The sequence below is a fragment of the Melospiza georgiana genome, chromosome 3 (genome assembly GCF_028018845.1).
Source record: "Melospiza georgiana isolate bMelGeo1 chromosome 3, bMelGeo1.pri, whole genome shotgun sequence".
Lineage (NCBI taxonomy): Eukaryota > Metazoa > Chordata > Aves > Passeriformes > Passerellidae > Melospiza > Melospiza georgiana.
In genome coordinates, this window is record NC_080432.1 from 105,740,745 (window position 1) to 105,768,202 (window position 27,458).

General features: G+C 40.5%; 1 protein-coding gene across 1 annotated transcript; it reads left to right on the plus strand.

Annotated features, from left to right (window-relative positions):
- Nucleotides 1-787: 787 nt before the first annotated feature.
- Nucleotides 788-24,425, plus strand: HMGN3 (high mobility group nucleosomal binding domain 3). Its single transcript, XM_058021278.1, has 6 exons — nucleotides 788-938; nucleotides 15,360-15,410; nucleotides 19,480-19,509; nucleotides 20,154-20,201; nucleotides 22,490-22,603; nucleotides 23,112-24,425. Exons 1-6 carry the CDS (start codon nucleotides 924-926, stop codon nucleotides 23,148-23,150), a joined length of 297 nt encoding a protein of 98 aa, XP_057877261.1. The 5' UTR covers nucleotides 788-923; the 3' UTR covers nucleotides 23,151-24,425.
- Nucleotides 24,426-27,458: the final 3,033 nt, after the last annotated feature.

Here is a 27,458-nt window from a genome sequence, read left to right on the forward strand (position 1 = left end):
CTATGACTGCTGCATGATGCTCCACGTACATCCTAACCACAGCTCTTGGTTAAAAGGCAGATGGCCAACCCCTTGGAAAATCTTCAGGTTTCAGTCTGCTTCTGCAGGTAGGGAGAGGGATCTCTTAGTTTCAAGATGTGAACAAGTCCATCACTTTTCTTTTTCTCATTAAAACTAAAAGAAAAAAAAGGTAGGTGGCATTTGAACTTCAGAATAAGAATTGATTACCCCACCTTGTAACGGAGTGTTTTTCTCAGCGGCACTGGTTTGTCTTACTAGTAATTTAGCTGGGCAATGTAATGAAGAGACCTGATACAACAGCATGCTTGCATCTGGAGCACGAATGGATGTACACGGCAAAACAAACCCCCGGGCTGAAAAAGGCAGAACAGTAGTGATGGAGAAAGACTGCGGCTGATTTCAGTCGAGGAGGGGAAACCGGAACCTAGCGAGAGGAGAAAACGAAGCTAAATTTAGGCAGGCTGAAATAATGCACCTGTGCAAGGACCACTGCAGAGGTTTACGAGCGGATGCTGTTCCCCGTTCGCCGCTCACCGCACGCAACTTGCCCGACGCGCCCAGACCTCCGCCCGGTTCGCCTTCCCGACGGCTGATGGAGCATCCCGGGCCCGCGATTAGCCGCTGCCGCCGGGGCGGGGGGCGCGGCGCCGCCGGGGGAGCCAATCGGGAGCCGCGGCCGCGCCGCTCCGCCCGCCCCATCGGCGAGGCGGGCGCTGGCGGCGGGGGCTGCCGGGGCGCCGGGGGCGGCGGGGCGGCGCGGCGGGCACCGGGCGCGGGCACAGCTGCGGGCACCAGCCACGCCGGTGTCGCCGCCGCTGCCGCCGCCACCGCCGGGCGGATCCCGCGCTTCTGCCGGAGCTTCTTTCGGTCGCTTTACTTTGGCGGCCCGGAGCAGGGACATTATGCCGAAGAGAAAGGTGAGGCGCCCCGGGTGTGCGGCGGGTCCTGCCTCCCCGGGTGGGGTCGGGGGCCCGAGCGGCGGCCGGCGGGTGGAACGCGCCTCAGGGGCCGGGGCCGCCCGCCGCTCTTCTGCCGCTCTCCCGCCGCCGCTCCGTGCTGGGCTTCGCGGATGGCCGCCGAGCCCGGGCATTTTGCTGCCTGTTGCAAGCCCCCTCGCACCCCGCCCCGCCGCTCCCCGCCGCCTGTTTACTTTCCCGGTGCCGCGCGGGGCGATGTCGCCCCGCTCCCCGGGGGGTGAAGTCGCTATCACAACTCCAGCCCCCACCTTCCTCCTCCTCCTCCCCCTCCGCCGCCGGGGAGAAGCGCTGCAGCAGCTGCGGCTTCGCCCCTGGCCCCCGCGGGAGGAGTTTCCTGCTCGCAAACTCCGGCGCCGCGGCGGGGAGGAGGCAGCCCCCACCCGGGGCTGCTGGATCCCGCCGCCGCCGCTTCCCGCCGCGCCGGAGCGATGGCTCCGAGTAAAAGGGAGGAGGGGAGAGGCAAGCCATGTTTAAAACAAACTACACCCTTCTCCTCGCCTCCCGCGGCAGACCCGTATGTACCAACTCCGGCGCCCATCCGGGCAGGGCCCCCGGGGGCGGGGGGCGGCGCCTGCCGAGGGAGCGCCCGCGGCCCCCGCCGCGCCGGGGGAGCCGTGAGGGGCTGAGGGGGCCCCGCCGCCGCCGGCCGAGTCCGGCTCTCCCGGCACCTCGGGGCGGGCAGCCTGCTCCTCGGGAGGGAGCCGGCCGTGAGACCGCCTTCCCCCAGACAGAGAAACTTGGGCGGCCCTCGAGCGGCCGGGCTCGGTGCTGTGGGGGTTTCTCGGTGCCTGCCGTGCCCGCTGGGAGCGGAGCCGGGGCTGCGCGGCCGCCGGGAGCGCTCGGCGCTGGCAGAAGGCGGCTGAGCCCGGAGGGTGGCGGCCGGCGCCCTCCGCCCCTGCAGGGCCCCGGGGGTGGGCGGCACAGGGAGGGAGGCCCTGCTGCCGAGATCCTCGCCGAGAACTTGCCGCCTGCCTTCCTGGGCGCTAACAGAATGTAACGGGAGACTTGACACTAATACGTGCAATGACAAAAAAATTATAGCTGCAGTCCTTTAATTTTAACTAGGTCAACCGAGGCAAGGCAATTTGTGTTTTTCCCAAATGTCATCTGTGACCTCCTAATACACCGTTTCTGGGCACGGGCTGAAATCTGTTTTAATAAAGTTAGAGGTAGATGATGCCTTCCAGGTAACTTGGTGTTTGCTTGTCCTTTGCTTATTCCTTATGGGAGGTATCAAAATGTCAAATTGTCAAGTATGCTGCTGAATTATTTAATTCGTAGTTGAGGGCCTCATTCTGGTTCTGAAAATGGATACAACTGTGGGGTTGGTTGGAATAACTGGGCTTGAGGTCAGTGTATGATGGGCCTTTTTTCCACTTGCTCTTCTGTCATTGCACCCTCACGTGCTTCTGTGCTTTTAGTGCTCTTGCTTGTCGCCAGGAGAAACTAGAAAATTATCTTGTGTCCATAGGAACCACCCCCCCAACTTTTGAAACCTTGTGAACTTCCTACCTTGTTTACTTTGCTCTTCTGCATTCTTACACTACAGATGTTTCATGCTGTCCTAAGTGTGGGTAGAGTTAAAGATACTCCTGTAGGTTTTTGTGGTCTGTTGTGAAATGTTTATTAAGGGAAACTACCTTACAGTAGTAAATCCATAAGAAAATCTCTCATTTCTAGAAGATTATTTAAAATAAGTAATAAAAAGATTGTATATGGGATGAGAGCAATGGAGACGAGTTTTGACAGCATAGTAAGTTTTATTTTGGTTAGCATTGTATTGGTAAAGGTTTGCATTTAAAGATTATGTACAAAGTGTAGGTTTTGGGAAGCACTGGTTTCAGGGAAAGTGTGTGATTAATGGCTTTGCTTTTTAAGAAAAGTGTAATCATAGTATTTTACAATAGTCAGTTTTATTCCAGAATAACATCCACAGAGTGAGAAGTTGGTGATGCAGCAGTAACTGAATAATTACACCAGCCAATTTTGACATGGAGACAAAACCATCACATACAACTAGTAGTCAGTTCTTCTCTTAAAATTTCTGAAGCTTCTAACGGGAAAATTTTGTAAGGAAATAAACATCAAAAGTCAAAATGAGAAATTTTCACTGTTACAAGGGTAGGTAAATAAGTAATATTGCAGAAAGGGCTTAAATCCACCTGTATCTATTTTTGTGTATTTAGTTATCTAAGCTGGCTGGTTCTTTTTTGTTTGCTTTTCTTTTCATCTCTTTTTTTTTTCATCTCTGTGTAAACTCAAGTCACTTGCTAAGTCCCTGGCCCTATGTTCATTATGAATATTATGAGCAAAAAAGTGTAAGCTGTGTCCCCTTCTCTAGAGGGCCGTGGCATAGCATATCAGGGTATCATTACTCATTGCTTGAGGGTCACAGAGAAAAGGAAGAACATGCTCTGTGTTGAGATGGTGTTAAATACTGTGCTAAAGCAAAAAGGGGTTGAACTCTGGACTGCTCCTGTCAGATTTCTGTGCCCTTCATCTGCTGTAATAACATGTTGTGGTGTGAACGTGGCCTCTCTTAAGAAGAATGGCATGCCAGTGTGGGATAAACCAGAATGCTGGTTGTGGTATTGCTAGAAAGAATGCCTTGAAATGGCTTGGGGTGTTTTGCTCTTCACTTGTCTTTGTGGAACTAGCTCTTGGGTCATACTGACAAACTCCTTGACCTTGAAACAGCCCAAATAAACATATCTCAGTGTTATCCATAAAAGGGTGAAGAGCCATTCTGTACCTGATGACAAGGAGAATCGTGGTATGGTCACTTACAAGTGCACAAGCAGACATCAAGATGAATGACACTTCTCCTGAATGTGCATCATGTCTAAGGGACATTAATAGGTCAGGTGATGACTTGTCCTGTGTTGGATGGGGAGCCTGTCATTTAGTGGGGATTGCACTCCAAAATGACCCAACTTGTTCTTTAATCTGAATATCTGAATCTATGCAATACCACCTGCATCTCACTTGTTTTGAAAACACTTGGAGTTGGATCAGATATGAGGACTAAGTGCAACCTAAGTCATCTCTTTTTTTTATTATTTGCCATCTTTGAATATTGCTATTTTTTCAAATAAAACAAAAAATATTTTGGTCTAATTGGCCATTCCAGTTGGTTATTTGTTGGCTCCTTGTAGTCAGGAATGAAGTTTCTGCAGTGCAGTTGATGCTGTGAAGATGCAGTAGAGACCATCTGGGACAGGTTCCTGTTCCACTATGCAAATTCACTTTTTTTGAAGTCAGAGGTACTTGGTTATATTTACTGCTGAAAAACAAGCCTGCTGGGTATTTTGCTTGTAATGCAGCTTCTTTAGCAGAAGTCAGAGGGGACCACATTGTTGTCTTATCGTAGTGCATTTAGTTACACGATCACATGATTTTTTTTGTGAGACCCTTACTGATTATTTTGCCAGCCAGGTATCTAATCAATGTATTTTCTCACCTTTGGGGTTAAATGCATGTTCTTACAGGTACTAACCCAGAGCTGCTAAATTCTTCTTATGCTTCTTTGTCTGGACCTAAACTGAGTTCTCTTTGTGAAATTCTTCTATGTGTTTTAAGATTTTATTTCTGAAATGTCATGAATATTCAAAGAGAGTATCAACCATTTTTATCCACCAATAGGGGAAATGAGGCACAGAAATAAATTGCTTAGTTATTGGAATGGTCCCTTTATCTTGAGTTCTCAGGTTAAGATGTCTGTCCTGGCATTTTATTCCCACTAATAAGCACCTTCTGCACTTTTGAGTGGCACATTTGTTGTTACTTTGCCAAATTTGTCTTCTTGCTTTGTGCTGTGTACATAGAAACTGGGGAACTTGCAATAGTAACCAGTTCTCTAAAATTTTGTTGAAGGAGCTTGTATGTGATCAGAAAATTAAGTAATGAAGCTGAGGTCCTGCTGGTGACAGCTCTTTTTTGCTTTATCTCTGAATGATCTTGCTGTTGCTCTTTGGTCTGTGGAATGAAGTCTAGGTTTGTGCAAAGCATATCAGCAGCTGAGTTTGTGCTCATGGTGCAGCAGTGTGAAGTATACTCAAGTTGTGAGCAGCTCCATTTCACATCCCTTTCCATGTCCTGATACTTCAGCTGTGATTCAGTCTGCATCAATGTGATACACTATATGTAACATAGTGGATTTTTTCAAAGGGTCTCTTCATTTTGAAGCTGTTTGACAGGAAAGAAGCTCCAGTGATGTTGTGGGAACCTGCATCTTCCCAATAAATTGTTTCAACACCGGGGCTGGAAGCTCTTTCTCTGTAGCCAAGCTGCTCTTTAGTTTATCCTAGAACACAAGGGAGTCTCTGTGAGACATAGAAATGGGGGAGGTTCTGGATTTCATCTCACAGTCTGTAGGTGATTATAGAATAAAAAGGAAAAGGGAGTCAGTACCAGATCCAGATGTGTTGGCTGCTGCCCTCTCCCCACTCCTATTCTGTCCACTTCTTTCTCCAGATTTTAACTTGGATTCACTCTGCCTTCGTGCTGACTGCTTCCTTCTTTCTCCCAGTCCATGAGAATTAAAAGCAAAAGTCAGAGCTCTGAAAAAGGTAGTTTCTCCTTCCACATTTTCTGGTGGGTCACTCCTGGACCATTCAGTAACTACTGGAAAACAGGCTAAGCAGCAGCAGAAGATGCCCTTCTTTGCATCTGTCACTGACATGCCCTGACTTTGACAAATTTCTGTCTAATGTGTCAGCAGAGTCCTCAGGTGGACTTCCACCTTCAGCATGCCTTGCAGGGTTAGGTAAAATGATTGCTATGCAGAGATGCACTTTAAATTCAAGCAAGACAAGCAAAACAGATGTGCCAGAGCATCTTAAAGATTGCAGGAGCCTTGTAGTAGAAGGGAGATGGATGTTTTGCCACTAACAATTTTAGAAATTTTACTGGATTTGTAACTATTGCAGAATTTTAAACCTTGAGGTGTTTAAAAGCAATTGAAAACTGCCTAGTTGGCCTGCTTCAAGAAGGCAAACAAAGTCAGCTGACCAGACTGACTCAAAGGATCTACATCTTTCATAGAGAAACTAAGCAGAAAAGATCAAAAACTTTTATCTGCTCGTGAAATGCTTGGATACAAAGCAATGTAGCAGTGTTCAGTGGCACTGAAGAAAAAACATGCTTGAGCAGTGCTGCTATGGCACATTGCAGTAAATGAAGTTTACAGGACTATTAAATACATGCAGCAAATATTTTTTGATGTTTTATATTAGAGACTTTTTAACTTAGAGCTTATTATGTAATCTTTGCTATTGTTGTTGTTGTTGTTGTTATTATTCAGTTATGGAGATTAGAAGGTCATTGACCAAGGATTTAATGATCTAAAACATTTCTGATAATTTTATACCAGTCTGTAAAGATCTGACTCATTTATTAGCAATTGATAGCAATGTATATAAATTTTCTTCTTAGACTACACTAAAATACCATTGGACTTAATGGACAACCTAAAAATTCCAAGGTTTTCACTGAATTGTCAATTGAAAAGTATTTCCCATGCTTCTTGGGCACATAAAGCATAGTAGTACAATCTTTGTAAGTCATCAACTTCAAAATTGACTAGGTGCATGTAATCTTTCTGTACATGATAGTTCAACACTCAGATATGGGTGGTGTTCTTTTGTGTGCTGGAGTATCAGTATTGTTAAGTGTAAAAAATAAAAAGCCCTGTGTGTAAATGGAATGTAGTTATATATGTAAGTAGACTATACCTATGCATTATTTAGTTTAAGGTTGCTTTTCTTCTGTGCTGCTTGGGAAACTTCACTTTCTCTGCTGTTTTATACCCAAACAGTAGTGTGTATGGGAATGGTGTGTTCCAGCATGTATCATTCCTTTAGAGAAGCTCTATGAAGTTGAATTTTGCTTGACAGGATTGTGACATTGTCTTTTGCCTAGATGTAAGTAAACCAAATTGAGAGATTTTTCTTGGAAGTTAGCACTTGGTATGATCATCATGGCTGCCATCTACTTCCCATTCTTTACCTGCACTAAGCTAGCACTGTGATTTATCCCATGATCCAGTAGCCAAAATGGATTCAATTTGCTGGAATGACCTTTCAGGCCATGACTCTTAAGGCTTTTCTGCCTTAAGGTTGGAGCATTATTTGGATTTTTTTTTTTTAATTCTGGGTCATTGAACTGATCCAAGTTAGAGATGGTGCACGGTGGCACAATGAATGTGTGGTGACCTGCTAGAAAGCAGTAGGCTGGCAATGAGCAGCTGGCTGCTTGCAGGAAAGAGGTATGGTCTTATACCAATTTTATTGTCAGCAAAATTGGCAGTGTGGGACTTCACAGCTTCAACAGCAGTTCAACAGATACTTCAAGCTGATATATACAGGCCAGAAGCAGAAAATCCAGATGCCCATTCCTGTCCTTATTCTGATTTAACCTGTGGGATATCATATTTGTTTGAGGTAGTTTTTGGGCAGACCTGACTGCTGATCTGGTTTCCCATGCCATGACACAAAGAGTTAAGCTGGAGTTGGCAGGAATGATTAGGTGGGGAAGGGCAGAATTCTTAGCAGCAGCCAGGCATTCATCTTTGATTTGATTGTCCCTAACTCTGAGTTTCTAGAGGAGTATTCTTTAATTCATTAGAATAATCAGAGCAACTCAGTGCTCAAATTGTACGCTTGCAGCACCAGAGGGAGGAGGCATCAGGCTTGGTTTTTATTTTGTGGGTTTTTACCCCATTGGTGTCTTTGGAAGTTACCAGATTTTGGAGATACAGCTCCTCTCTTCCAATAGTAAAGAGTGGGTGTTCTTGGTAACAGTGAAAGCTGCAAATGAAAAATGCTGTGTTCCCTAAGAACATTGGAATCTGTCTGCAGAAAAGAATTGTGTATGTTCCCATCACTACCAGCTTTGTTGGGGCTGTTGGTATGTTTGCTCATCTCACATAACTTTCTCCATTGACCTAATGCTACCTGAATTAATTGTAGCTTCCATTACTGCAAATGAGGATCTAAGGACATTTTTACCTCTGCTGTGTCTTGCTCCTCTCAAGCAGAGTTGAGATGTGTCAGTGGTCTGTTTGTAGAAGGAAACCATCCTTTATCTCTTCTGCATCATTTCTTCCTTATCCCACCTGTGCCCACTTGGAGACTTTTTCATTTATTCTTCTCTTGAAGCTGCATTTTGGTTGCCTGTGGAGCTCTTCATTCTGGCTGTTGTAGTAAAGCAATGTTACTTTTAATCACAGCTGTAATTATTACTGGGATGTGAGAGATGGGTGTATCTAAGGCTTTGTACCAGTTGTGGTTTTGGTACCTGCTATCATCATCTCAGAGGTTTGGTGTTCTGTAGTAACAGTTAGCTGAAGCAACAACAAAAAAGGTCCTTTTTCTAGATTATTGTTGTTTTTGTCACTGTAATGTCCTCTGGTAGAAGAGGAATTGAACACCTCTTTTGAGTCCTTCACAGTATTTTTGTTTGTCAGAGGTGGCTATTTTAAGGAAACAGTTGTTATTGAAAGTAATTATCTAAATGTAATTTCTATTTTTAGATAATTTTTTTCCAGAAGTACTGTGTGCTAGTTTTACTTTGCAAATCTGATCAGTTCTATTTAAATACAGATTTTGGAACCTAATCTTGAAGGTTTAAGAAATTGCCTCTATATGTAGACTTGGATGAGTTCAGCAGCTTCATCTCACTTGCAGAACTGTCATCAGTTTTGAAAGTTAGAGAAGTAATATTAGGGACTGGATTTCATCCATCATTTTTTTTTTTTTTGAATCTGCCTTTTTATTTTATGGTGGCAGTAAAATGGTCAAGCAAATATAGAGACAAGAATCTACTCACTACCTAGCTGAATTTTCACATCTGGTGTTCAGGGGTAGCTGAGCAATTTCAAATGCTCGGTGCTCTCTGCTCCCATGGCTGATCTGTATTTTTCAAAATGCAGCTGATTACTTCACTGTGTGAAAAGTGATCTGTGTGGCTAATTTTAAATTACAATGCCATATATTTTTTTTAAGTCTGAGCCTCTAAAAACTGTTCTTACTTTTTCACTTTGCCATAGGTAGATGTCATGTTCAAAAACTGACTCGAGGGAAGAGAAACTTGGAAGGAAAAATAAACCAGTTGTGAGATTTTTAAAAATGTCCTATCAAATATGCAATGTGTTTTCAAAATGAATTTTGCAAAAATGCAATGCATTTTCAATTATATTTGTCAGTCTTTGACCCTCTTTGCAGTGGGAATAGCAGAACCTCAATCTACAATGCAGGAATTTCCTCTTCTGGAAAAGCACTTATTCTGTCTGCTTTTGGTTATCTGGAAATACCCCAGTTCTAATTTGATTTGCTGTCTTGCCTGGAAGTGCATAAAGCTCACAGAAATCACCTGTCTTAAGAACTAAGAATGAAGGAATTTAATAAAAGGCATTTTCTGCACCTACTGATTTTATTTATGACCGGGCTTTTTGTATTCTTATTTTCTTGTATATTCTGTGAAAATGCATTGCATGTCAACAAGTCACTCTGCTTGGGTTGAATCTTTAAGCAGGAGTGGAAACCTTGATCAGGAAGTGTTTCCCCTGATTTTTGCCAATTAACATGTAATTAGCATATTAATACAAGGGATATTAACGCTTGTCTTCAAATTTAAACCTTTAAGTACCATTCATCTTTTTGGAGCTTTATGATCTTGACATTCTCCCCCAAAGAATTAGAAAATTAGGTATTCTCTTAATAGATGTAAGATGGAGGGGTTTAAATTCTAAAAATGACATTTTATAATATTGTAATAATTATTAACAAAAATATTAAAATATTATATACTTAAAGAATAAATACTTAAACAGCATGGGGTTTTGTGTGGTTGGTTTTGTTCGTTTTGAGGATTTTTGTGAAAGACTTACTTACATGGCTATACAAGAAAACCCCACCTCATTTCTTGGAAGAGAGCAAGATAGATAAAATTTTGGATAAGTATTTAAAAAAATCCAACCTGTCACTAAACAGTTTTATGCTGTACTTCCCTTGTGGTTCTGGCAGATTTTTTTTTTTTTTTTTTTTTTTTTCAGTAGCAGCATGCATAGTTTTTTCCTCATCCAGGATCAGACTTTTGCTAGGAAAAAGAAATGAAGCTGTGTCGTGTGAAGACTACCTGATTTCTTAAAGCATTTATTAGGGGGAATTAATTTTACTTGCAAAGCTAATTCACATTGGCTTGGCAGTGAGCACTGTTCTATCCACTGAAAACAGATCAAAGAACTAGTTGTAAACAAAGGTTAATGATAAGATGCTGGAGGAGCTAAATGAGGAAACAATAGTTAGGAGAGTATTGCAGGAGTTGGTTGGTGTTAAATTAGTCAGCATGTAGTCTTCATTAATCTAAACCAATAAAGAAATAGCATTTTAATTACATTTATGAGCTATCTAAAAATTCAGAGCTGCTCTGAGGAGAAATAATAAGATATAGCATGTATGGGGAAACCATTCATGGCATTGAATTTAGTCTAATAGATAAAAACAAATGAGGGGTAGAAAAAATTTTAGGGAAAGAGTGCAATAAACCCTGAAAAAGACTTCAGACTTGATACATCTGCTCCTCTTGCAACGTGGGGGTTTTTTTGTTTTTTGTTTTTTTCCTTTTTCAAGCTTTCACATTATTTTGGTTGGTGAAAAAAAATTGTAGGAGGAAGGACCAAAAGCATTACATCATGGAAATTGCAGCTGCAAGAGTGAGCCAGGAAATCTATGGGCAAATCCCCTTGCAGGCAGTGTATCAAGATGTGACTGAACCAAACAGCTTGCAAAGAAGGGGAAAAGTGCTATTCAGAATGCTCATGTGCTAGCACAGTTAAGGCTTTCTGTCTTTCTAATTTCTTAATATGATAGTTAGAATGAATTTGCATCTGCTTTTTTTGTTTGTTTTGTTTTCATGGGGGTATGAAAGGACTAATTTCTCTCCCATCAGAGCCAGGGTGTTGAGTTTCGGCTTGTAATAAAATCCTTCAGAGAATGAACCATCTATTTAATTTTATACCGACCTTCTGCTGACTGTTACATCTCACCTACTTGTATTCTCATTTTTCAGACTTTTAAATGTACTTCTTTATAATAAATCCATTCATAATAGTGCAAACAAAATATTCATCCAGAAGCTGGACATTGCCATTTCAAATGCATATCTTTGGATCGCTCAAAAGACATCATCGGCTTCACTGCTTTGGATTACTCTCATTATATACTGCGTGTATTTCAGGGTTTTGGTTTAAAAAAATGAAGCTGTATGTTTTGTGGTGCATCTGTACCAAGTAGCCTTGCCTCAAGAACAGTAAAAACAGGAAATTGACCTGTGTTTTCTATTAAGTGTTTACTTAAAACAGTTGTCTAGTTTTCTCTTTTCAACCTAACAGTTCTGTAATGATGTTGGCATTGCAGATACTGCAGTATTGCTTTGGTGTGTGGAAACACTGGTTCTTATTATGTATACTTCACAGCTGGTGAAAGAGCTGTGTATACAAATAAACTCAATATTAATATTCCTTCAGGGGCATTTTAGCATTCTCTACCATCTATTAATATTCCTTTGTTTTTTCCAATCCACTCAAAATCATTTTCTAGATTGCTCTTAAAAATAGCTGGGGTAAAAGCAAGTGGAAAAATAAAAGCCAATTGCTAATAGACAGTCTTAAGGTTTGAGAGTTATGCAGCTGTGACAGATCTTGCAAAGCTTAGCTGCAGCTCAAGTTGCAATCTTATTGCCAATATTTAGTGCTAATGGAGATGTGACACAATGTGTGGTCATCTGAACCTAAAACTTGCTTGTAGTTCAAATGTCAAAAGCATATTTAGATATTTAGAGATGGCCAGTCATCTTCTTTCCTTGTGTGTACCTCCATCAGGAAAAAAAAAATCACCGTTGTCTGTGTCCTTATTTGCTTTTTCTATGTTTTGTCTCTTATAGGCATCCATACAGTATCCCAGACAGCAGGCCTATAGGGACTGCCTTATAAATGTAATACAGATATATGATGGAGTACAGCTGGAGAATCACTGAGGCTGGAGTGCTGCCCTTGTCAAGTGGTTCAGGGCGGTCTTGGATGTTTCAGCACAAAACTTGCAGTGTGGGTATTCCTGCTCCTGACTGGTTTAGGATGTACAACACAGTATCCAGGGTGCATTTTAATGTGGCTGGGGTGTCATGTGAAATATGGTGAGCCATTGCATTAGGTCATGAGGAAAAATGTGCCAAGGGGAGGGGTTGCTTAGTACATTTTGTTGCTTTGAAACCAGAGGTTATTCAGTAGTTTGTCACTAGGACAAAAAATGGGGGAAGGGTTCCCGTGGAAGAGTTAAGGAAGAAAGGTTTTGGTGGTATCTACATAAATGTCCTATGACTCCAGATAGGAGTGCAGACAGACTCTGCTTGTGGCATGCCAAGTTCTTTGGGAACTATGCTTGGCTCAAATCCATTTGTGTACAAATCTCTCTTTTCCCTGGGGAGAGGAGAAAGTATTGCAAAAACTGGTATGAAGAACCACATCAGCTGGGACTCATCAGAACTCATAGAGGGGGGGAAAATAAGTTTCTGTTCCTCTTTTAACAAGTACATTGTAGCTATATCTGACATGTATGTTTTTTTGGTGTGTCTATCAGCTGCAATACACAAAATAGATGGAGTCCCAGGCTGCCTGCAGCTGCCCCGTGCCACTGCATTCTTGTCTGTTGTACTGGCTCAATTGTTTGTGCAGCTGTGCACTAAAATGATTCTGCTGGAGCAGGGCAGACTATATATTTATGATTTGGCTATATATTATAATATTTATGCATTTGTTAAAGCAGCAGGCTTTTTTCAGCTGGATCAATTACCTTACCCATGACATGGCCTCCCACACAGCTCTGCCAGCATAGTGGGGAGCCAGGGCTGCGAGGATGAGCCCAGCCACCAAAGGCCTGGACTTGCAGAGATTGCAGAGAGGAGGGAGCAGGAAATGGAAATGAGAGCATGTCAGAACCCCTTGCTGCTTGTTCACACCTCTGAAATTACTATTATTCTCCATGGAGAAAAGTTATGTGGCCTTCAGAATTGCTGGTGGATTTTCTAACTTGGGATGGCTGCAAGAGCCCAATGCTGGGCTCATTAATTATCTGACTTAATTGAAGTATGTTATGCAATATATCACAGTAGTTAGTATACAGAGGTTGTGGTTGCATTAAGAGTATTTTAATATGATTTTCCCCCCCTGTGGTTAGCCTCATGAGCAGTTTTTTTGATCTGTTTTCTAGCAGTAGTATTGGCATCTAAACTCAGAGTGCCCTGTCTGACAGAAATATGGGAGAATCGTCTTTTGTAAGTGTTAAAGAGAATGGGGTAAATTGCTGTGTGTTTACTGTGCAGTGTTGCAGGTGGAGAGTTAGCCCTTGAGCAATTCCTGCAAGGCTCTTGACATGTGGCAGTGCCATCTTGGGATAATTTAGCCCTCTCTCAAAGCTTTATGATTCCTAAAAGTGAAGCAGGGTAAACCAGCCTGATTGTGGAGTGTCAGTCAACTTCATTTAGCTTATGAAGAGTTTTTTGGCTTGGCTTCCAAAGGAAATGGATTATGCCATCTTTCTGTCCTTACCCCTGAAAATCTGAAGTCTCTTGACCACTGCTAGGAAAAGATTCTAAAACCTCAGAGAACTTCCATATAAGTAGGTTCTGCCCAGGACAGGAAGGATGCTATTTGAGTTCTCTCTTGGGGAAAGGGTGCAGCACAAGTTTGTTAGAATTAGGAAAATTCAAATGGGAGAAACATCTTATGATGTTTCATAGCATCATGGACAACAGACAAGCTCTACCCAGAGCGTATCCTGTATTGTGAGTCAAAGAGAAAAGTTGTAGAACGCAGGACTTTGTTTCTGACAGGAATAATGGAATAGCTTGGTTTTCTCTTCTTTCTCACTTCTGATGCTCCCAGTGTCACAACATCAAGCTGTAGTAACTCCTTGGTAACCAAACTGAAAGACTTTTAGAAATGCAAGCCTGAAACGATCGTGCAGGTGACTGGTGAGGCTGCAGTTGCACAGGGAGCAGTCAGGCTCCATTTTGGATGCCTGCCTGTTGCTATTCTGAGTTGCACTACGCTGCGCGATGCTGCTTAACTTCCTGCTGGTTTCAAGCTACTTACATGATCAGTCCTCGGCTCTTTTTTGCAGCAGCTGCTGTTGTGGCATGCTTCCTTTCTGTCGGGAGAGTGCACAGCAACAAAGGCACGTTTTATTCCTGGTGGGGGGATGCCTTTCTCTAAGTGTGTTAGAGCCCCATGCCAGGAGAAGGCACTGGTCAACTGCTGCAAATGAGCCGGTCATTTTCTGTGCTCCAAGCCACAGCTCTCTAACTCCCAGACATCTTGTGGCAAAATCTGTGAGGAAGTTGGAATTAAGATTGAAATGGAAAGAAAAGGGAAAAGATAACCAGCCTGCTTCCTTACTGATTGTAAAACAAAACAACAACCAAATTGCCTTCTCTGCTGCCTGTAAAATGCCTTTTTGAAATATGCCATTCTTGTAGTTCTCCTCTAACTGCTGCTGCTCGCTTTTTATCCAGAACTTGCTTGCTCCTGCCTAGAAACACAAATGTTTGCAAAATGTGAAGTTACACATCTTGAGTTGTAAACAAAAGAGAAGCTTGATTTCACCTGCCCCGCCTTCTTTAATTTAACCAACCTTTCTCTAGTACCTATGCAAGATTAGTTTTACAGCGTTCAAGTTGATACTTTGTTCTTGAGAAGATGCATGTTTGTCCCAAGCTTTCCTGTCAATATCTCAGTATTTTACTGATTTATGCTCTCCTGATGGAGGAGGTGAGATATGATGTAAGGATACTTTCAAAACTTCCAGCTGAGTGAGGGTGGGAGGAAAAAGGAGTAAAGAAGGTAAAGAAATCATTCACTTCAGTAATGCTATGTATTTTTTGTTCATCTCACTGCATCTCATAACAAGTTAAATTCATGCTTGGGAAAAAAATGTGTTAAATTTCTTGGGGATATCAAAAGCCATCATAGAGCAAACCTCAGATTTCCAGTTCCTACTGTTGTGCTACCAACAGCTGATGAGATGGAGCTCCCACTGGAGCCTGTGGATGCTTTAGTTCATGGTCTGTGGGGACTCTGAGGGGTGCTGAGTGGTGTGATGTGTATGTACATGGTGCTCAGGCCTCAGCTGGTTTTGGTAAGGAGTCTGGTTGAGTACAATGCTGCTTGCACATACAAATGCAGATGTGTCAGGCTGCTTTAAATTGTTGCAAGTGGAAGAGCAGTCAGTCTTCACCATAATCTTTGTTTTGCTGTTGTCTGTGCTTTTAAGTCTGTAATAAAAACACTGATTTAATATTTTGTTTCAGTCTCCAGAGGGTGCTGAAGGCAAGGATGCAGCAAAAGTAACTAAACAAGAGGCAAGTATATATATTTAATTTGTTTTGGCGTGTAATTATTTAATTGGAGTTTTGCAGTCATGTGTATCAGAAGACTATGCATTTCTCTGGCACTTCTGGTGAGCTGTTTTCAGTGGGAATAAAGACAGTAAACCACATTTGTACCCTATCTGGCTTGATTTTGTCTTGGTGTACTGAGGATTTATACAACTTATTAGTACACCAAATAAATTTGAGAAAGTTTTAGGGCTTTCATGGACAAACTCTGGTGGATTTTGTGTAGTGTGTTACTGCCTGGAACTGTTGCTCTGTCTCTAGTGGGGTTGGCAGAAGGTTAATGCACACACTTCAACCAGTCTACTTCAAAACTATTCTTAGCTTAAGTGACTGATGGGAGAGTGTCTTGAATTAAGATACTAGACTCTAAACTGAAGCAGCAGACACATTTGTGTGTTTTCTTTGACTGGATTTGTTTAAAGGACACAGTACATTCTGTTAGAGAAGACAGCTGGTGATATCTTGGTATCTACAATAAAGTTTGCTAGTTTGTTTGTCATAGCCCTTAATGTGAATTTTAAAAACAGGTAAAGAATTATGAGAATTTGTTTTCTTAGGTTGCCTTCTTTTGTGGCAGACAAACTTAAACCAGGACCTTGAGAAGAATGGGGGAATATTTAATTGCTGTCTTTGTAAATCTTGGAGCATATTTGGTCAGGAAAATAGCAAGTAAACAAGTGGCATGTGCTGTAGTTTACTTCCATGTAAAGAGCACTTTTTCATAAGGTTCCCCAAGCAGGATCTTAAAGAAACTAGCTAGTGTTGAGGATCTTTCTAAGAATTTCTAACATGTAACCTTATGAGAAGAGAATGGAGGAGTAAAAGTTAATTTTCATAAAGGAGGAGATTATCAGTGGAGTACTGGATTTTGGGGGGGGGGGCTTTTGCTGCTGAATATATTTGTTAATGATCTCTAGGAGAAAAGGTACTAAAAAATTTACAAAGTTTGCTGAAGTCTACAATAATTGTCAGAATAGTCAGAAGTGAGAGAGGCTGAGAAGTCTGTTATGTCATTGACAAATAACTGAGCAATAAAATAGAAGAAATTGAGTATGGAGAAATGCAAATTAATACATGGGGAGAGGAAGACCCAGTGGTGGTCACAAAGCTGTTAATCGGGGGAGAGATTGTAAAATCACAGTGAATAGTTACTAGAAAATGTCAGTAGTTCTAAACAGAAAGCAACTAGAACACAGGAGAAAATGCCAGAGGAAAGAGTAAACATCAGTGTACCACAAGATTAATTTTTGTGCTCTCAGATAAGGGAGTACTAAATGCAGCTCTCCTGATAGAGGCCATGATAGAATTAAAAGGATACCAAGTACAGTAAAATTACATAAAAATACAGGGACAAATAGAGGATGTACAGCAGCTTTAAAGAAAAGGTAACCCAAACTAAAAAACCAAACAACACAGTTTCTCTAGGATTCTTCATCTTTTATATAATGGAGTTGTGGTAAAATAATTAGTAACACAAAGAAAGGCAGTTAGGGAATTACTCTTCATGAAAGCAGTAAATAAGAGGAATCTAGTGGAGGTAAGAGGCAAGAAGTTATAAGGAGAGACAGCAGAGGGTGAAGATTTTGCTTTTTGTTTTCCACATGGTGCATAATCCCCTTATGGAACTCATTGACATGGGATGTTATGAAAACTGAAAGTGTAAATGAGTCCTATATTATTAAAGAGATTTGTCTAGAAAATAACCCTTGGGGACTATTTAAACACATGATGTGATTATGATATCCAGGTTGGAGAGCTGGCAACTTCAGATTGCCAGAAGCTGGTGCAGTGGGAGTGTGCACAGAGTTGTTCTGTCTGCTCCTTTTCATGGACCCTTTCCATAGATGTTTGCTAGTGGGCCAGTGTCAAACAGACTCCTGGGGGAGCTGCTAATTTCTGGGTTAGTACAGCTGTTTGGAGGGGACTGAGGTTCCCAAAGCACATGAAAATGTGACTTTTGCTGACTTGGCTCTAGTTCCTTCCTTATAATCAGATAACACAAAAATACATACAAACTCCAAATGAGAATTAAAATTATTTAGCTGTCAAGGATTTTTGAAGACCTTATGGTTTATGCTGGCTTTCTTGTGGCAAACAAGTCATAAGAAAGTCAGGAAGTAGGGGAGAGAATTATAACTTATCTAATTCAACATATTAGGCTTTAAAAGGTAGATGCTAGCAAAACATTTCAGTTCCTAAATGTTAAAGGGATAGAAATAATTGCTTAAGAAAGCAGATTTGTAAAAGATGATCCCTTGAGTTAAGGGTTCTTTGATTACCTGACCAACTGAAATGTTTTGTTTATCCTGTTGTAAAATAATGGTGGGCTGCTTCTTTAGTGGTTGATATGTTAAATTGCCAAGAAAAGAGAAGTTTACCTTTTTGCTGTTAATGATGCATAAATATTTCATAGCTGAAAATATCTAGGTTTTTTTTTTTTTACTTCTATTTTGCTGGATGCAGATTTGAACAATTCTCTACTGCTTTCCACTAAGAATTCTTGAATGGCTCCAATGAACACAAATTACAGCATTCTTCAGATATTAACAAGGGCTTTTTCCTGTTGCAGGATGTGCCGAGCCATGTTTTTTTCAGCTCAACTTAACAGCTTAATATGTAATTAGAAGTATTTTTCATTCTCTTTTTAAGCTGAGTTATGTTGGATATTTGTTGCAGTTTAGTTGTCCCTTTATTTTGGCCACAGGTGTAGTTCTAGTTTTATGAGTAGACCAGACTTCAGCTCAGTTTATTAACCATGCTGTCTAACTGAGTGAATCTGATTTAAGTAATAAAAAATATTGTGAATGAGCTAACAAGTATTTTTAAGACTTCAGTTATAAATTTATGACAAAAAGTAGGATGAAATAAAATCTAACAAGGAAAGTATGTTGAAGTGATAAAGAAAGCTGGAGAGAAGCAGAATCTCTGGCTCAAGTCTCTCCTTTTGAGATTTGTGTTTAAACAGAAGAAATAATTTCCCTCTCTCATCCTGCAGCTGTCTTTGTGCACCTGGACTCTCTGAGCAAGTGTGTGGAGAACTGAGGAAGTGGAAGGACTTAGTTTCATGTTTTGAAATTTTAGCACTCTGATGTCCTCTAGAGAAGGATGTTAACTTTATTCAGCTGTTAATCAGATGGGATTTGTGCCCACTATTACAAGTAACGCCTGCTAGATTCTAAAAACATCGTGCTAAGTGTGTATGAAAAAGGTTCAGTCCTTTGCACAGGTAGTCAAGCTTACTGGATTTGTGAACCTTTCACAGACCAGGAAGGGACTCAGAAGCAGTTGTAAAAGGAGTGTGTGTGTGTGAGGTATTAAACTGTGTGGAGCTTTTGATGCCTTACAATTTTAGCTTTTATACTTTCCATGCATTTGTAATCCTGCAATTCTTTAGTGGATAACCCTAAACTCCATGTAGGATGTTAGCTACTACTTTCCCATTTTGGTCAGACAAAACAATTCCTCTCTAGGCCTGGAAGTCAAGGAAACCTCGCTGTCTCAGGCCCAGAGAGATGTAAACAAAACTGAGTTGGGAAGGAGCAAACTTGGAGTAAATGACTTCATTACTTGAAGCTGTAATTGGAAGACTGACCCCCAATATGCAAATGGACCAGACCTATGAAAGTATGAAAACCCCTGACCTTTCATCCATTAAATTTAGGTATAGCCCCTGGGGGGCTTTATCTCCCTGAAATGTACCTGAAGGCCATCAATAAACAGAACACCTTTTTACTCCCTTAATTTTGTCTGACTTCTGTTTTTAGGTAGTCCCAAGGAGGCATCAGTTTAGATGGTATAATTCCTGCACAACTTTTATTTCTAACTTTCACATCACTCCGTCCCTTTAAACTTTTAAGTGTCCAAGGTGATGAGATGTGAACTGTGTTTGGCAATAGACACAATCTTATAGATGCATATTTTATGCTGTCCTATGGAATGACTGATACTATGTTGCTTTGGATAGTTTTTCCTGTAAGCCTGTAAAAATGTTCTTTTTTTCTTTTTTTTTCTTTTTTTTTTTTTTTCCCTGTAGCCCACAAGACGATCAGCAAGACTGTCAGCTGTAAGTATGTGTGGTACCTCCTGGTGTATTCTTTTCTAAGCACATATGGTTTCTCAGACCAAACAAGTTCTTTACATTTTGCTTGATTCGATTTTTATTCTTGCGAGGGAAATTTAGGAACTCTAGCAATGAAGTTATCTTTGTTTTCTTGGTTTCAGGTTTTCAGATTGTTCTGACAAAAGATATATTTCCCCACTTCAGTGCAAAACTGTCTGTTAGGTGCAGTATTGACTTTATTTCATTTTGCAGGCTGATGTTAGTTGTGGAAATGCAGCTACTTCTCTGGAAAGGAGAAGGAGCTGTGTTTCAAGGACTTCATTTGATGCCACTGCTAGTACTTGGTTTTATTTCCTCTTCTCTGTTAGAATATAGCTGATGGGGGATTTTTTAATAGTTCCTACTAATCTCAGTGTTTTACTCATAGAGTGACCCCCAAGTTGCCTTCAGTTCTAGATGAGTGAGTTAAACAGGTGTGTTCAGAGATAAGGTGTATTTGTGCAGTAAGGTTTTTCAGACTATTTTAGATGGATACTATTGAGCAGGAAGTAAGGGAAGGTGTAGGGTGGGGGGGGGAAGCAGGGTGTGGAGGAGGCTGGCTTCTGGTGATGTGTCTAACATGTTGTGCAACTAAAAATGTTTTATAGAAACCTGCTCCACCAAAACCTGAACCCAAACCAAGGAAAACAACAAAGGTAAATACTCCTTTTTAGTTACCATTGTTTTAGCCAATAGTAAGCAAGTATACTCGTTCTTTATGTTGCAAACAGTTCAATTCACAGCATTTTTTTTGAGGCATGGGCTTCCCTGCCCCCCCTCCCTGGATGAAAAACGCAAATTAGATCATTCTTTTCTTTCTGTTCCACCCCTTCCTGGCCTCATTACTGGCCCAAAGAAAATGTCTTGCCTGTTTGATATGCAGACCATGTTAGTTTGTAGTGAATTGCTAGTTTTAGAAGAATTTTTACCTTTACTACACCTTTCCTGAAAAGTACAGGCTTGGTTGAGTAAACTCTTCCTGAGACCTAGCAATTTCTACAGAAGCATTTGAGATTACTCTGTATCATTCTGTTTCCTTGTCTAGAGGTGCAGTACTTCATTTTGTACTGAGAAACTCTTATCTGTTCTTGAAGCCTGGCTGCTGCTGAGAATGCACAATTATAATTAAAGGTGAAATTAAATATCTTTAAATTGAATGGTTTGGGTTTTCTGGGCCAGTTACAGTCAAATTAAAATCTTATTAGTGTTTGAAATACCTTTTCAGGATTTTTGCATATAAATCATGTACTTCAGAAACTGTAGATTTATTTGTGCCTAAGGGGAATGTTGAATAAGAGCAATTGCTTTATTGGGGGAGAAAAGCTCCCACGCTGGACGTTGCGTCTAGCACTTCTCACACTTCCATTTTTCAAGTCCTTTTATTGTCATCTCAGTTGGGCAAATGCCAGGATACAAAATCCACATGTAAAGTAAAACTCTGACTTTAAACACTGTTTGATTTATCATATAAAATTACCAGTAAGTCTTGCTGAGTCTATCCTGCTCTCCCCTCTCAAAACGAGTATTAATAAAGAAGGGAATGTGACAGCTTCTGTAGCTTCACATGTGTGTGGGATGAGCTCGGTGTCATGGACCCAGTCTAAGTTGTGTGAGATACATTTGAAGCTTATTTTGGGTGACTCAAATCCTTTATGATATTACTGTAAGTAACTTTTTAATACAGTTATCTTTTTTTCCAAATCCTAACTGGATCACATTTTAAGGAGTTTATTAATCTTGGTCTCCTCAACAGAAAACAGCGAGTGTATACTCTGAACTTGCTAGTAAACGATGAAAGATGGTGCAGATTTCAGATAATTTTTATTGTTAAAAGCTTGCATGCTATGAATTTGCTAAGTCAACTCCTTAGTTTGTTCTTTTGTAGGTGAAGAGTTTTAACTGTGTTTGTATCAACTGTAAGCTTCCAAATTAAGCTGCTATGTAACATTGTAGCTGAGGGGTGGAAGGAGTAATTCAGGCTGCCCTGGAACTGGGATTACTGGTCTCCTCTCTGTCCCATTCCTGTATGGGCATCAGTGGGGAAGGGTGGTAAATGAAGGAAGGCAGACCTTAATATCCCTGTTCACAACTATTATTGCCATTTGCCTGGAGAATTTGGAGCAAATGATTGCATGGAAGATATCCAGTGTTTATCAGAACTACTTTAAATACTAATGTAAAATAATAAATGCAATACCATTTAAATTTTATCCCATTGGACTTTAACTGCTTAACCTATGTCTCTGCTAACCTTTAGATCACAAACAGAAATAAGTATGTAGAGAAAGGATTTATAGAAAAATAGTAGCCTTCAACATAGAAATTAAGAGCAAATCTCAAAATTAAATTGTGGCTGTCAAAATAATTCCTTTTGATAAATTCTTTGCTTTCTGTTGCTGCAGATGGACTTTTATCAGTTTGCCTCCCTAGTGTGTTGGCTGGTTCTTTCGTTGACATGGAGTGACCATCACAGGTGTTATCAGAGTAACAAAAGGACAGCCAACAAAAAAGCTTAATTTTTAAAATATAATTTAATATTTTATATTAATTGAAAGTGTAGTGCTGTAGTTACACAAATTGTGGTGTCTGTGTTTGGCTGAATAAGCTTTCAATATACTGTAATTGCATTTGTTCACACAGATATGCTGTATATACCTCATAGGACAGCCCAACCAAAGTAGTCTGGCAGGGTTTTGTATCCCTGAAAAAATTTGCAGAAAAACTAAAGAAGCAGGCACCACCATTTTCTAGAAATGTTGAGTCTCTATGTAACTTATGTGGGTTTACAGCTTTCAGGTAGCCTTTAGGTGATTTTCTGTTTCAGTCCAGCACATGAAACTTGCCAAGACTTGCTGTTTAGTTCATGTGAAAGTTGTTTTGATAAAGATGCAGGGTTCTGGCTACTCATACAAGGTCTATGGCCATGTTTTTAATCTTCTGTCAGAAGGAACCTGGAACAAAGGCCAGCAAAGGTGCTAAAGGGAAGAAGGATGAAAAGCAAGAAGCTGCAAAGGAAGGTACTACACCATCTGAAAATGGTGAAAATAAAGCTGAAGAGGTACTTTCCACACATACCTCCTGCTGATTGAATCAGTGTTTCTTAATTATTCAGCCTTTCAGACATTGTTAGCATGTTCATAATGTTTCTTTTTATTGCCCATAATGTTATTGCAGATTGTCATCTCGCTCAACTGTTAGTGTTTCAACATCCAGAGGTGCCCCACCCAGCACACTGTCAGTAAAAGGGCAGATTGAAACAGTGAAAGTTAAGGGTGCGGTAGAGCATTCAGCATGTGTGCAGTGGATAGGAACAGGTGGTAGTGTGGTGCTTTTCAGTGGGAACCATGGAAGCTGACAGGTAAGGCTTGTATTGCTTTTGAAAAGCTGGGAGCCACGAGTTGAGACAAGTGTGTGACTGTAACTGTTCCGCTCGCGTAGATATCCTGTGGACACAGGTTTGGAGCTGGTGCAAGTGAGAAATCCAAGGAGTAAGGATAGCTTGGGTGTTTAGGTACCTAATAGCATGTCACTATAGTAATTTAGTTTCTTTCTTTTTTTCTCCACAGGCTCAGAAAACTGAATCTGTAGGTGACAAGAATGAATGAAATACCATGAAAATTTTGGGTTGATTTTATGTACCTCTTGGACAACTTTTAAAAGATATTTTTATCAAGTATTTTGTAAATGCTAATTTTTTTAGGACTATGATAGTTGACATATTAAACTGTATATGAACATTTCCCTTCTCATAACAGTGCTTTTAGAAATTCCCATTGTTGCCAAGTAATATAAATATCAACTTAATATTGCAAGGTATGTGTGAAATTGGATCAGCATTCCATACACTTGCTTTAAGAAATTATGTCTTGTGCATATGGTGATGTTTTTACTGTGTGTATTGGAATTTTTCATGCAGTTTTTCTAGAGCAATAATCAGTGGTGCTTTTGTACTTAGGTTTTATGTGATTTTAATGAAACATGGATAGATGTGGCCACCTGCTGACTATTTTGGGTTCTTTTAATGGATTAAAATAAAAGGTCTCCTTGCCCGCAAAACTAAAGACTCCTAATGTTTTCTCTTAATCTGAGGAATGCCATACTCACATCTTTGACTGTTACAAGGCAGACTAAATTATTTAGTAACAGTTGTTTTGCATGCAGTGTGTTTGCTTTTTTTTTGCCGATGTCTGATTGAAAACCACGCACACAGGAGCAGCAAACTGGGATTTTCAGGGGCCTACAGTTTAGGGGATTTACAGATAAATTCTTCATAGATACATTCATCAGATACACTGTCACAGGGTGAGTAGAGTTGCCATACTCTGACAGGATATTGTGTCTTCAGTGAGCTATCAGTACAGAACAAATTGCTTGATTGATAGAGACGTACAGTAATTTAAAAGTAGCTTTGTTTCTCCCCACTCTCTTTTCATTAATGTGCACTGTAGTCTATGGAAACCTTTCTTTCTATCTGTAGCCTCGAATTTAATATAAATAGTAATTACTGTTCTTCAGCTGAGGACAGTTGTTAATACATTGAAATCGCTGTTAAACAGTGCTATATATTTGGTACCTGGTGGAAGTGGAACAATGAAAGCTGGTTTTGAGGTAATTGTGGTGATGTGGTGGATTAGCTAATGATTTTTTTAGTGTCCATGTTTCAACTCTGCAGCTCATTCTAAGTACCTTTTATGATTTTTCTCCTTCTCTTTTCTCTAGGGGTCCTGGTGTTTCTATTGTTACTTCTGGGATGGGAGGGGTGAAAGAAAAGATGTTCCCTGTTCTTCGGTAGCATTGATTTGTATTGCTCAAGTGGTAGCCATTATGTCTGAGGATACCTTTTGCTTGTTTAAGTCAATAAATAAATGACTGTTGCCTGACCTGGCGTTCTATTTGTTCTTTGGGAAGAAATCTCTAGTTGCCTTTTTAAATTAAAACCAAAAAAAAGCCAAGCATATCTACACTTGAAAATTGAAGCTTGATTGCCAAAACTTTCTCTGCTAGCTAGAATAGGAGTTAAGACCTGCATTGATATAAATGTCACTTACACTTTTATGATAGGCTTGCTACACCCACAGAAGAGGAGGCTGTTCTCTGCAGCATGAACTTAGTTTTGTTAGAAAATTTAAATCGATGCTCTGCTTTTGGTGATGCAAGGGAGAGGGCTATAACAGAAATTGCAGACAATGAGAAGGGAAGTCCTTAGTGTTACCCAGTGATATGTGTTTGGTAATCATGCACATTACTTCTGATTTGCTTTCTGATGGACCTTGTTGAAAATTTATTAGAAATTATGGTTGTGGGAAGTTGAACCATCTGAACCCTTTCACAGAATCATTGAATTGCTGTTTGTAAGCATTTTTTCAATTTATGAGTCTCTTGTCCCTCTGTGTGTGTGTATATATACTCTGATGATTTTGTGTGGATCATCAAGAGTTTAATTGCCTAATCCTATCTAGGCACTTGAAGCTCTTGAAATGACCCTTTTTACTTAGACTTTAGCTTAGGCATGAGCATCAGAAGACACTTCTCTGGACAGTCTTATTTAAAGAGATTAATTTAAGGAGATTTAATAAATGGTTAAAAGGTAGGCAAAATTTGGGTCCTTAAACTAATTGCACAATACCTTGACCTAGTAATTTTGGCACAAAATTCTTCTGTTGTCCCAGCCAGATTAGGAGATTCGGCTCAGTGCCAGAATTCCATTGGAAGCACTTAACAAAAGATCCATGTGGCTGAAGTGCAGTGAAAGACACTATCCTGCTGATTCACTTAACATTTCTGATTTTTCAAAAGTCCTTTGAAAATGTCATGCTTACCTATATTTTTTCTCTATGTGTCAAATTCTCAGAGAAATCTTCAAGGCACTGTATCAAGTTCTAGAACATGTTTTTTAAAATTAGAATGGTCACACATTCAGACATATGTAGCAAGAGTCTTCGTGGGCAGGTGGTGATCTGCAGAGCACCTTCAGGAAGTATGTAAGTATTTTAGTTTTGAAGTGGCAGTTGGAAGTGCCAGGTGTCACATCTCTGCCATAAGGAAACTTGTATCATCAGTATTTAATGACTGACTGCTTCACACTTGAGCACAAGGCTTGGAGGGATCCCTGAAAGCAGTATATGTCCTTTTGTGGGATGTAACAGATGGGTAATTCAAGGTACATTAAAAAGAAAATTGTGAGGGTTTCTAAGTTTCAGCCAAGGACAGGGTTAATTCTTTGCAGTAGTTGTGAGGGGGCAGAGCCTGGAGCTGTATGGGCAAGTCCAAGACCCAAATGTTATTCAATACCATCTTACCTCATGGCCAGGGTTCCCAGGGCTGGGGAGAAGGGACTCTTCTGCTCCAAGGAGGAGCATGTCCCTTTCCAGTGGTGGGCTTGGGGTTCATCCCTCCCTGTTTAGTTATCTCAGGCTTGGTGAGCATTTTGTGTGTAAATCACCCACTCTGGGTGCACTTTTGGCATTAGTATTGTTGCTGTTACTGTTCTTTTCTTACCTCACTGCTGTTTCCAGTAAGCTCTTCTTATCTCAGCCTGTGATTTTAACCTTTTGTGCCTGCAATTTTCAACTCCATCCCTGATGTGGGAAGGACAAGGGGAATTGAGGAGAGTGAGCAAGTGACATCTGGCTTGGTAGAGTCTCAGTGGGGGCACTGAATTGGGGAGGACCATTCCTAAACCACGACAGATGTACAGACAGTTTTTTAAGTTTAAAGGAGGCAAATGTATCAGAAACAAGACAATTCCCCTTGGTTGTCACTTTCCAACAAGTGGTCTATCATTAACTGACCTTGGGCTAACTGCATGTGTCAGCACAAGGTTACACTTGGTATTTTGTCTGTTCAATGGCAAAGGCAGCTTTTTCTGAACTGCAGATAAGATGCAACCAATTAACAGAAATCCGAATGGAAAATTTACCCTTGTGCTAACCAGCAGTGAAAATTAGGTTGTTTTGGTGCATGTTGCTAAACCCTTAAAAGTTTGAGAGTTACTTGCTCTGTTCATAACTGCAAAAATAAAAAAAAAAAAACAAACTAGGGAGAGAGAAAAGAACTAGCAAGAAAATAAAGATCACTTACTAGAATAAATAACATGCAAGTTAAATTTCTAGTGGAATTGGGAAAAGCAAGAATTTAGCCAACAATGTCCATTTATATTAAATAAGACAGTAAAATTCTGTATGTGAATGAAAGCACTAAATATACAGGAGGATGTCTATGAACAACTCCAGTGTAGTAAGAGCTCTGCCACCCTCCTGGCTCGAGGTTTGTTATCTTTCTTGTATTTGTAGGAAAATGTGAAGAATACTTTCACTGTTAGTTAAATTGCTGCATACATAGTGGTCAGGAGAGTCATTAGAATGTTCAGTGCTATTATTTTTGGTAAAACAAAAATTTTCTGCTTCTGTTCTCTCTAATATTTTGCTTTATTTTAAAACTAATCAAGCTTAGCTATAGCCAAATTGGCTTGCCAAATTGCCAGCACCTGCTTTCTAGGATGTCCAGTTCTGCATTTATAATAGATCAGAATTAAATAGTTCAATGGTTTTCCCATAGAAAATGGACAGTGTAAGAAATAAACTGTTTTGATACATTATGCCCTTTGTGATGATGGGGACTAACAGGTGTTTGACTAATACAGCAAAGTACCCTCACAATCATCTTCAAAGTGGCTATAAATGAGTTCTGGTGAAAACTGACTTAACTAACACTAAGTTTTAACTTTGTCTATTGATACTAATAATATGAGTGGAAAATCATATTTGCATACCTGCTAAGATAAGGATTAAGCTAGTAATTCAAATTCATGCTCAAAAAATAAACCTGATTGTGTGAGGCCATTGTGCTTAGTTTTAGTACTGCATTTATGTCACGGTAGTATAACTTGTAGGAATTGTTTTATCACTGTTTCC